This window comes from Sinocyclocheilus rhinocerous, unplaced genomic scaffold (genome assembly GCF_001515625.1).
Source record: "Sinocyclocheilus rhinocerous isolate Xijiao unplaced genomic scaffold, SAMN03320098_v1.1 scaffold502, whole genome shotgun sequence".
Lineage (NCBI taxonomy): Eukaryota > Metazoa > Chordata > Actinopteri > Cypriniformes > Cyprinidae > Sinocyclocheilus > Sinocyclocheilus rhinocerous.
Window position 1 is genome coordinate 343038 of NW_015641028.1, and position 11297 is coordinate 354334.

The 11297-nt window shown below is 38.3% G+C and overlaps 2 protein-coding genes across 2 annotated transcripts in view; one reads left to right on the top strand and one right to left on the bottom strand.

Moving 5' to 3' along the window:
- LOC107754105 (nuclear factor erythroid 2-related factor 1-like) overlaps positions 1-3841 on the bottom strand; it is a 7700-nt gene extending 3859 nt beyond the window's left edge. The window contains exons 1-7 of the mRNA XM_016570427.1: positions 3652-3841; positions 1922-2475; positions 1324-1386; positions 785-874; positions 635-690; positions 569-590; positions 345-374 (exon numbers count right to left, since the gene is read on the bottom strand). Of these exons, the coding sequence (XP_016425913.1) occupies positions 345-374; positions 569-590; positions 635-690; positions 785-874; positions 1324-1386; positions 1922-2475; positions 3652-3694 (858 nt within the window). The 5' untranslated portion in view covers positions 3695-3841. The remainder of the gene's footprint in view (positions 1-344; positions 375-568; positions 591-634; positions 691-784; positions 875-1323; positions 1387-1921; positions 2476-3651) is intronic.
- A 2332-nt stretch (positions 3842-6173) lies between these two features.
- LOC107754091 (uncharacterized) lies at positions 6174-10694 on the top strand. The gene is made up of 7 exons (XM_016570408.1): positions 6174-6553; positions 6679-6774; positions 8402-8467; positions 8571-8676; positions 8758-9014; positions 9725-9911; positions 10002-10694. The coding sequence occupies exons 1-7, from the start codon at positions 6467-6469 to the stop codon at positions 10166-10168; spliced, it is 966 nt and encodes a 321-aa protein (XP_016425894.1). The 5' UTR covers positions 6174-6466; the 3' UTR covers positions 10169-10694.
- Positions 10695-11297: the final 603 nt, after the last annotated feature.

The following is an 11297-nucleotide window of genomic DNA, read 5'->3' on the forward strand; positions in this document are numbered from 1 at the left end:
GTCAGGGTGATAAAAGTGTTCAGAGATCATCAAAAAATGATTAAAAGTCTGATTGAAAGGAGGAAATTCTTTAAAAAAAAAAATTTATTTTTTGGAAAAAAATATTTTAAGTGGTTATTAATATTTGAAAAACTTTTGTCTGCCAAGTCAGTCGTACCGTAAGACCAACATACAGTAAAACAACATAAAACAGGAAATTATATCATATCATATAAGATCCCTACACAACCTCATGATGTGGTGTCAATTAGTCTCGACTTTTATAGAGCAATGCAAGGAATTGCAATTCAAGGAAAAAGCAATTTGTTCAGTAAACCATTGTTTAATTAGAAAAAAATATCCACCTTTTTCTTCATCGTGGAAGTAAGCCTATGGGTGAGACTTCCGGTTCATTAGCCGCTATAGGTAAATAACGAGAAGAATAACAACATGCAGTAAACGGTAAAACTGTTTGCAGTACAAACCAGTGTGTTCATAATTAAGATAATACATTAAAATAATATGGTAAGACTCACAAATTTTCAATATTAAGCAGCAAAACAAACTGTTTTGTACAGCTAAAAATAGCTGGACACGGATGAGATCGGAAGCTAGAACCATAAAATTTACAAATGCCCATCTTGCCCATTTTTACGGCAAGAAAAAGGTGGATTGAAACTGCAGGTTAATGGGTATTCCAGTGGCCTGGAACTGAAGAGAAAAAATAATGTAAAATGACAATCAAAAAAAAAAAAAAACGGCCAAGTTTTAATCCGTAATGTAGCATGAATTTCACTGTCGCTACCTCTGGCTCTTCTCCAAATGGAAAGGTGGCCTCCAGAAGCCTCAGACATTCCTGCAGGGATAATGAAGTCTGAGCACCAAGACTGGTAAGCTAGGAAATACAACAAGAAAAGTCCATGTAATTCCAAGGCTGACTCAAATTCACTTAACATCTACAGCTTTCAAGCCTTTTTGAATAATCTAAAAGCATTATTAACCGAAACCTTGCTGTGCTCCTCACACCTTCCTGTAATCCTAGCATCTTACAGCACATACCTCCGTAGGAAATTTTCAATATTAAGCAGCAAAACAAACTGTTTTGTACAGCTAAAAATAGCTGGATGTGGATGAGACCGGAAGCCAGACCCATAGAATTTACAAATGGCCGCGCCCATTTTTACGGCAAGAAAAAGGTAGATAGGTGTTTAGTTTTTTTCCTCCTACTCCTACTGTACCCAAACCATATCTCACCGTGACGGCAAAACCGAGGAACGTACCGAACCATCATGTTTGTGTGCCATTACACCCCTAATATATATATATATATATATATATGTTAAATACTTCTCGGCCAGCACCAAGGTCAATATCCTGCCTCCATAGGATGTCTATGAGGTCAATGTCCTAGAAATATATTCATTAAAGGGGAGTGTCATAAAAGGTCTAAGATTACAGGACATCATCAGATAATTACATTTAATGAGGGAAATGATGCAGATTTGTCAGCTCTTATTTGGCTAATTGTCCCAAGCATGTATTCCTAAATAAATCACAAAGGAACCACGTCTCTCTCAAAAAATGAAATGCTACATATCCTATCCTGACAACCACAAGAGTAGATGACCTCTACTACTACTACTATAATCTCCATTTGATTCAGTGCAGTATTTGTTCCACATGTCAAAGCTGTGATGTTGCTAGAAAATGTAATATTTACATTACTATTAGCCTAAAACATTAACATTAGCACAACTACCTAGTTTTAAGAGATACACAGCTCTATCGATGAGACCACACCCTGTCCAGCCACTATTGTAATACGCTTAATCTAATAGCTAGAGATAATAGCATAACACGGTTCTCTCTTTGAAGAAATCAAATACGAACCAATGTCAATCTAATTACTGTAGGCTAAGCTAAAAACACACAGCTACTGTACCTCTTTGGAGAGGTCGTCGCTGCTCTCTCTCTCCCCTTGCTCCTGACTGTCCTCAGGGGCCACGGCTCCCAGGCTGTCCTCTCCGCTGAGGCTGTAAGTGGTCTCAGAAGCACCGCCAGCCCCTCTCATTGCCGAGGCTTCGGAGTTGTTCACGTCCTCCAGGCTGCCCCCATTGTCCAGGGCAATGCTGGGGCCAGACTGACTGGTTGCCGAAACCACAGTCTCAGGGTCACGATGCACCAGCCAGGCACTCAGCTCGGTGCTGGGCACACGCAGATGATCCAGGGAGCGCACCTGGTTCAGAAGCCGACGAGTGGTGAAAAAATGGTCCAGGTCCACACTTTTAGGATGGATGCCATAGCCGTCCAGGGTGTTACGGAGATTGTGGAACTGCGTCTGGGTGTAGGCCGAGCTGGGGCCCAGGATGATCTCACGGAGTGGGGGGAGCTGATTGTTTAAATAAGTGTCCAAGTCCAACCGTACCCCAATTAGACTCAGGAGGATAGTGAACTGAATAAGACCCTCTGTGAAGTACTTTTTCAAGTAAAGCATTTCTTTGCAAAGGAACAAAAAAGAAAAAAAACTTAAAAAGGAACTAAAAAGCAAAAACAAAAAAATACACACAAACAAATGTCAAACCCAATTAAGGTTATGGTCAGCCTTGTATACGATAGAAAATCGAAAGCTGAGACAAGATAAAAGGATGCTCGCTTTGTTTCACAGTCATGTGCTTCTAATAAAACAGGACTAAAGGTGAAGATAAATCCTCTTTTGTTGTCTTTTTTTTTCACCCAAATAATAGCCAGCTTATATATTTGTAAGCATGCACTTTCAAAGTTCACCAAACCTGCATAGAAAGAGAAGACAAAAATTAAGCAAAATTTTACAATATTATTAGCAATTAAATGGCACATTTTTCAAATGCAAGTGAATCGCAATTAAAGCTTAATCAGTTAAATAACATCAAAGGTGCTTGCATCATAATGTAGTATAATACACAAATTACATTTCAAAATTCTAATGTTAACATTCAGATTTATAAAAGCACATCAGATATCACAACAAAGTGTTTTAACAACCTAATTAAAATAATACAATGACAATTTACAGTCTTACTATGAAACTGTTATTATAAAATATTAACGACCTCCCACCACATACACCAACCTCACAATCACACCCACATCAGTCCAACCATCCCTGTAGCACTCTAATAACCAAAAGTACGCAAATAAATCGCACATATTCGCCACCAATAAATTCCAGATCGGTGACTGAGCTTCGGCCTAATGACATTCTCTGCCTACTTTCATCTCCTCCTTCTAAAACCTCATCTAAGAACCATTTACTTGTCCAGCACTGTGAATTATTGACCTCTTACACTTCCGCTATCACAGCCCAGCAGCCCGTTAGCAACAAGTGGCGCAACAGCCTCTGATTGGCTAAGATGCCTGTCACTCATTTCCCCTCCGCGCTACAGCCAATAAGGAGGCGGGCCCTGACGGGGGTCTACCGGGGACATGAATTACTAATAACAACTTTTATTAAATACCCAGTTCTTGTCAACTGGTTAAACCTAACCGTTCAAAACGGTTCCTTCAGTTCACGCAAAGCTGTCTTGTGCGTTTGCAGCAGCTGCACTGACACACACTCCCACGTTCGCAATTTCGAAAGCTATAGCTAACTTAGCCCGCTAGCATAGCATCAAAATAGTCCGTTTTCATACTTACTGAGGAAGAGTTTACTGACAAATGACTCCGAATGCCTCCACATGCATAAACAGCCACTGTCATCAGTCACTTCCAACTAACTACGCACTTATTGCCTTAGATCTCTATGTGGTTGTCACTCCCCTCTCGCTTTGAATGGCCCACCATGACTTGCAGAATTTCCTCTTGCCGACAACTTGGCTGAACTGAGGCGTTGAAACATGGTGCCACTGCGCACGCGTAGAATATTCTAGTGCACATACGGGATGAGATCATTCATCAAAATTCCCCGTTGTATACAAACCTACAAATACGATTTATTTATTTATTTTCCCATAATTTAAAACTGGTATCTATTTAACTTGGCTGTCCCGCCTTTATTTTTTCTTCCCTTTCTTGATGAGCTCCGTGGGAATACAATATTGGCGATATTTGCAATATTCTGAAGTGATACTGAAAGTCACAAAAATATTGACAATCACTAAAACACTGGCCAGAAATACTCTGATACCGAGAAACTAATTAAAGGATAATGCTTTATGCCAAAAGAGCCATGTATTATCATATGGGGCTAGTTGACACTCATTTTACTCCAATGAATATTTCTTAGCGTAGGCTTATCTTTGAAAGTCAATTTTCCATTGGCACATAAAGTCTAGGCTACAAAAACGTTTCTGACGACATTTAGAAAAATGCATACTGTTCATTTTTACATTTGTTGACCATAATTCTCGTTGTCACAATGTTACCAGCCATTAAATAAATAGCATGTTATAGGCTTTTCATCAACATTTCAACATTAAAACAATTATGAAGCACACAAAATAGCAACCAGATAAAAGTAGCTTATGTCGCAGTAAATACTGTAGTTAATTAATTGTATTAAATTGTATCACTTTGGACAACTTGACTCAATAAAATACTTTACTATAAAAATGCGTTTAGTTACTTATAGCCACTAGATGGCGCTCGTTGAGCGTGTTTGACAGGCCAGAGGTCGCGTGTTCTATAACAGGGTTCAAGATTGTGAGTACCTCATAACATTATCTTTCTTGTTTGATGAATTTTCAATTACAGCTATTTTGATCTTTAAAGGTCTTTTAATGGATATCTACATCAAACATGCTTCTTTGTGTCAGATGCTTGCGTCAGTCAGCCTTGAGAGGCAGTGGGGAAAAGAACTGAATGCCTCCAAGTTTTTCTTATGTCTCTCCAACTCACATTCTCTCTGAGGCATGCATTGAGAAATTCAGATAAATAAAAAAAATTATAGATACAGTCAGGAGAGTTATATAAGAGCCCTGTTAGCATTTGGTTGCACTGCAATTTCTTGAGGCCACATTGAATGCTCAAGTATGTTTGAACTCTTAAACAGACCACATTTAATTGCCTTATAACAAAAAACAAACTGTTGTTCATAAAATGCTGCTATGCTGCATAAGTCAGGAGTTACTGAAGAAAATATGAAAGCATAATAATTGATTACTGAGGAAAAAATCTTGGAAATGATAATGTCATTTGGAGGCAGTAAACATATTGCCATTCAAGATGTCAAGCTCCAATTTATGGTTATCACCGGATCAGTCAGGAAACATTTCAGAGAATGTGTTTATTCTAGAAAACACATTTGATACTTGGAAATTAGTCTGTGTGACTGCATTTAACCTAAATAGTGTTATTGTTTCTTCCTTTCCCTTATCAATCGATGTATTCACATTTACTTAAGGCTCTTCAAGACTTTAAAAACTCATTTTAAGAAACATTCTTGTGTGTAGGTTTCCAATAATTACAAAAGCAGAAAGCTGTCATTGACCTAAACTGAAATTGTCACTTTATACAAAACAATGCTCAATTTTGCTTTTGAAATGATTACATCATAATACAGGATCTCCTATATACAGTCCACAAATAATTTTTATTTGATCATATGAAAGTGGTGGCTAATACATTTTTAAAGTGGTAACTATGGTATTTTAGGGGAAACTGAGTACACTGGTACATCTGTTTTGTAAAGAGTCTGACATTAATATTAACTATGATCTTCCACACACCAAAGACGTATTATAATCGCAAAATAAGACTAAAGTTAATTATTTTGTTGAAATCTTTCTTAAAACTGCATGACGAATCTAACTTTCTCAATTGTCAGGCTAAATACTCTGTAAACGACGTGTAAATAAGACTGTCGTTGGAAATGCACTATTGTTTATGAGCGCATATACAATATGTTACATATCGAGGGGAAACATGAGTTAAAAGAGCGCCCCTTATAAATATTTGCCGTGGTAACCATAGTTTCCGCCGACATACCATAATTACTGCAGTTACTGTTACTACAATAAAACTGAGGTAACTTGGTATTTGGTGACAGTGCCATCAATGAAATAAATGAAGATTCTGAAAGCTTCTTGAACTGTTTGAAAGAGAATTTGTAATGATTTATTACGGTTTTACAGCAGTAACTAGGGTATTTTGGCGGAAACTAGGGTTACCATGGTAAAAATTTTTGCAAACGATTTCCTGTTGTTGTGAGGATCTGCCATTAGATTGAATCTAGACGGGACTCGAGCTCGTGCCACGTTACGTTACGGTGCGTTAGCCTCAAATGTGTTCCCTGTCATTTCTCTGTAAAGTGCTGTCCTTCCATGGATTCACTCAAGTATTTGAGCTGAAGTAAAATAATCGCAAGGAACATAGTTGTCGGTATCTGTAGTAGATCTGCAGCGTATAAATCTCAGAAAGAGAGGAATAGTGTTGTTTTGGTCCAATACAGCGTAACTGTATTATGCAGAGTGGAGCCTTTTTTCTCGCTCGCAAATAAAATAATGGGAGAGAAATGAGAAGGAAAACAAAAGCGCAGCGAATTCTTGACTACGAAAATGAAGAGGATGAGGAAGAGGAACAAAAACCGGACTGCTTCAGTGTAAGATGATCGATGGAAACGTGTTTTTGAGTGTTTAATGTCTCATTGTTTGTTTGTAACTGTTAATGGCATATGTTTGATCCCAAAATAATAATTAGTATCATGTCAACCCGACTGTCCAACAGAACGGTGCACAGAAACGAAGAAAAATGTATTCCTCCAAAGAGAAAGCAGAAGAAAATAGCTCATCCGACGCCGGGCTTCAGAAGTTAGACATCAAGGTTTGGGCTTTTTCTCATTATCGGTGTTTAATCGATGTTTTGGATGCATTTTGACAGAGAAGACGGACAGCAAAACCTTTCTGTTTTGATTCTCACAGTTGTTCCACGTCGGTTGATGGCAGCATTTTATGCAACAATCTCACCCATAATTTACTGGTGTTGGTTTACTACTGCACTTTTCGCACCGTATAGCAATAGATTGAATGCTTTCCTATCCTGCAGCAGTGGTGTGAGGCAGGGCAGGCGGCCATGCCTGGCCGCTAATGGAGAACAATGGGGTAAAGCATGGTACAGTACACCATTTGATCGAAACCTCATCAGGCGCTCGCACAACTAAAGCCCTGTACTCATTTCCCTCCCAAGTACAAGCTCACCAGTGGGTTAAAAGTTTTGAAATTCGAAACTTTAGAAAGTTTGAAACAATCTCTTCTTTTCAAGTTATTTTGTTGGTACCCTTATAAAAATGACCATGGTACTTCCCCCATGGAAAACACCAGTATTGTGTGCAAGGCCACAATATGGGTTCTCATTTAAAGAGTTTAAGAAGCATTCAACAGCTTTGCTTTTGCATGACAGCAGTGGCTACCTTTGCAGACATAACATCTTGAGCCAGCTTAAGATGTTTTGCCGGTCTTCTATTCTCCCACGCTGGTCTCTTCAGTGGTTTTAGATGGGTTTTGGGGACTCAGGTCAGCTGAACCATTTAAAAAAAAAAATTTTTTTTTCAACAGGTAGTTTACCACAATTGCATTGACTGATATTTCAGTGGAAGCTTCTTATCATGGTAAACAATGTATCAACCTGGTCAATGTATATGTAAGCAGTATTAAAGCTACTGTTGTTGTAAATATCAGCACGGCTGTGATTTGGATATACTCAATAATATCACAATTTAACACACATTTCTGAGGAAAATTAGCCTATTTATATATTTCTTTCTTCGTCTGTTGCTTAGATTATTCCTGTATTTCCCAGTACTGTCGAATACTCAGTCGTTTCCTTCACCAATGCAAAGTCCTGTTCTGGTCAAGCTTCTTCAAAGTTTATTGTCCAAGCATCAGCTTTTATACCTCTTGAATACACAAAAACAACATGCAGTGTAATAACCATTAAATTAGAATAAACATTACATCATATAGAGATAAAATATATATGAAGAGCATAATAACTTTTGAAAAACAACAGATGTTTTCTGGCCAGGATACTCACAGTTCTCTGCATCACATCCTGTCTTAGACAGTTTCGAACACCAACAGTTTTGTACACCAACAAAAATAAGTCATACTTTTTTTATCAAACTATATAAACAGTTTCCCAAAGAAAATAGTTTATTCATCGAAAACATAAGAAACAACAAGTGTATTCAAACAGTCAGTAATCAGTATTAATGGAAGTTTATATAGTTTAGAAGTAATACTTCTTTATTTTCTTTATTTATCAAACAAGCAACACAAAATGACAGCTGTTCTGAAACAGTATATGAGAGGAAGTGTGAGAGAAACCTCAATCCAGTCATGGGGAGAGAAAATGTGATCAGATTTGACGGCTGAAATGAACTGTTGTACAATTATCAATGACAACTGACTGAGTAAATAGAAAATATTAGGACTCTTTCTTGTCATGACAGGTTAATGAGCTGGATTGTTCTTCCGCAGACCTCTACACTGACAGTTCTCCTGCTTCTGAGTCTGAGGTAGGATGTGAGTCACTTGTGTTCAGCATTTGAGACATTTGCTTGTTGACGTACTTGAGACATTTGATTCTAGACCTGAGCTTGTGTACTTTTATGATGGCAGGAGGCTCATTATTTACAGACCTATTCGAAGAAGGAGCTTATTGCCATGGTCTTATGCATGCAGAGGGAAATGGAGGACTTGAAGGAACAACTTAGGTGCCTTACAGGTCAGTATTGTTTGATTGTTAGGTGTTTTGATTTATTGAATTGCATAAATCAAATCTTCACATTTGATGTACTCACTACAGCATGTGGAAAGCTAGCAAGAAACCTGGAAATGCTGATCGAGAAGACCCAGATGTGGTCAAATGGGAACAATGGGACCTCTCTCGGGACCCCAGATTCTCAAGGCACGGCGCAGGCACCTGCCGAGGCAGATGCTGTGATACCAGATGTGCGTTCTCCTCCAGCCATTGTGAATGGGCAATGGCTGAATCAGGGTCCAGGATCACAGAAACCTCATGAGGCCACTCAGAATGCTCAAAGGGACGGGCTCTTCACAGAGGTAGTCTATAAAAGTTAGATAAAATAATCATCCTAATCATCTTTTCATCCTAATATTGTAGCACTCTGTATTTTCAATATGACTTCTCTTTGTCATATTGAAGTCTTTGTATTACACTGTCAAAATTATTTTTCTGAAGTTGTAAATAAAACATATTGGAGTATGTTTTACAAGTATTTTTACCTAAAAAAAAAATCATGTTTAATTCAGTGTGCTACTTGTTGTTTATTTGTAATTATTTGTGAAATTTACTAGCAATTTTTGTTTAAAACTAAAAAAAAAGTAATTTAAAAGAAATCCTTAAAATTGAAAAGTAATCCTATGCCATTTTTTTTTCAGTGTACAGGTTTTTTTTGTTTTTGCCATTTGTTCTTATGCTTTTCAATATATAAATAGTCTATCTTCATCCTTTTCTTTGTTGTTACCTTGTAGTGATATATTTTTTAATAGGGCAATTAGAGCAGTTGGCTGTACTGCTCAGTAACTTGCAAAAAATTGTCTTATAAACCAGTATTCGAAAGAAGTGCCATAAGATTGTGGACTGTGATCCTGCCTGAAAAAATTGCTAGACAATGTTTTTTCATATCAGCCACTCCTAACATACATGAAAGAAAAGCTTGTCAAGTCTTATCAAGCTATATATATTTCACAAGTTCAAATAGATAGCATCAGTAATCGTTTTGCGTATTTTTTATTTATTTTTTAATCAGTTTATCACTCCTGAACTTTTGGAGAGGTGTAACACAGGCACCACTGCCCAAAAACTGACCAACGACCTGCTCCGTGGACTCTATGAGAGGGATTGCCTGGCTTCCCACTCTATATCTGGAGTCGTGTACAACAAGAGAGGCCAACCAAAGCCTGCTCTCCCCACCGAAGAGATCCAGGCAATCCTGAGTAAGATGGTGTTCTGTCATTTTGAAGATTGTCAAAATTTACACTAACTTGAATGTATTACACCTAATTTCCGGAAATATTCCTGTACAGGAACCGTTCAGTATTTCTTTCATGGCAAGACTGACGCAGAGATCAAGGGCTACATCCGACAAAAACTGCAAAACGAAGCCAAGAGGCTGAGGAAGAAACCGTCACTCTCAGGCCAATATGAGTCTAGAGGTTTCAATGTACCGTTAGATATGATCGACCAGAATTGAAACGCACAGTTAGTGGATATTAATTGCGTGTTCTCCATTAAATTAGCCTTATTCGGTGTTACTTACAATTAAAGTCCTGGACTCAAGTGAAATTGATGTGCATTGATAATAGTCTTCAAAGAAAGTCACACTGATCTCTTGCAGCTGCCATTCGGCGGTTGACGGTTGTGGCGTTTCTGATGTGAAAATGCAAATTAGCGATTCCAGATAAGTCCAAATGTTGCATTCACAAAAGCCTCTGGCTGCATCGAGCACAGTCCACGCTTAGATATCGAGATGTTTAGATATTAATGAATTAATGATGTGTCTCTGTGAACGTCTGTTTTTTTTTAATACTTTGTATTTAACAGATGTAGGATTTCAGGACGTACCATTGTGCGCGGAGCGTAATAGGGTGTGACCATTATTTACATTGTATTTTCAATGTATTTCTTACTTGATGATGTTATTTGGTCTATATGACAACAGCTTTATGTATGTAGTTTTTTGTTATTAAATGCTGAAAACGCAGGTCTGCTTATTGGTATTAGCTTTTCAACTTTTTATTTATTTTTTATTCAATATGGTTTTTGGTTGTTAATGTGTGACACGATGAAATGGACGTGGGAGAGTTGGTAGGTGTATTATCGTGTACAATGCCTTCTCAATGAGGGCCATTGAGAACAATGCAAGCTGCATGTGGAGAGCTGGTGAGATGGAGAGAATCAATGACTGAGCGACACAGGCAGAGTGACAACAGCAGGGGTGCTGGGCCAGTTGTCTTGGCAACCTCAGTCTTCTGGGCCACAGCAGTTTGGGTCTTACCCTGGCCATCGCCTCCGAGCATCTGCCCGCTGCAGGGATGAGGGGGATTTTTGACAAACAAATGAAAGGCAAAAAGCTTTTAGGGCCCAAAAAGAGATTAGGTCTGTCGCCCAATGGCAATTTTAGTCTTCGTTTGATCATCAGAATGATGTTATGGTGGAATATTTGATAAATGCTCAGACCTCTGTGTTGTTTTTCCGCTCTTGTCGACTGGGCGGAAAACAAAGTGTTTTGTAATGGCTGCTCTTTTAAGCTTCTGTGTCAGTAAACGGGCCTGTCTGGCCTGATTGATGGCACAGGCGATGATTGGGCCGAGCGCAACCCT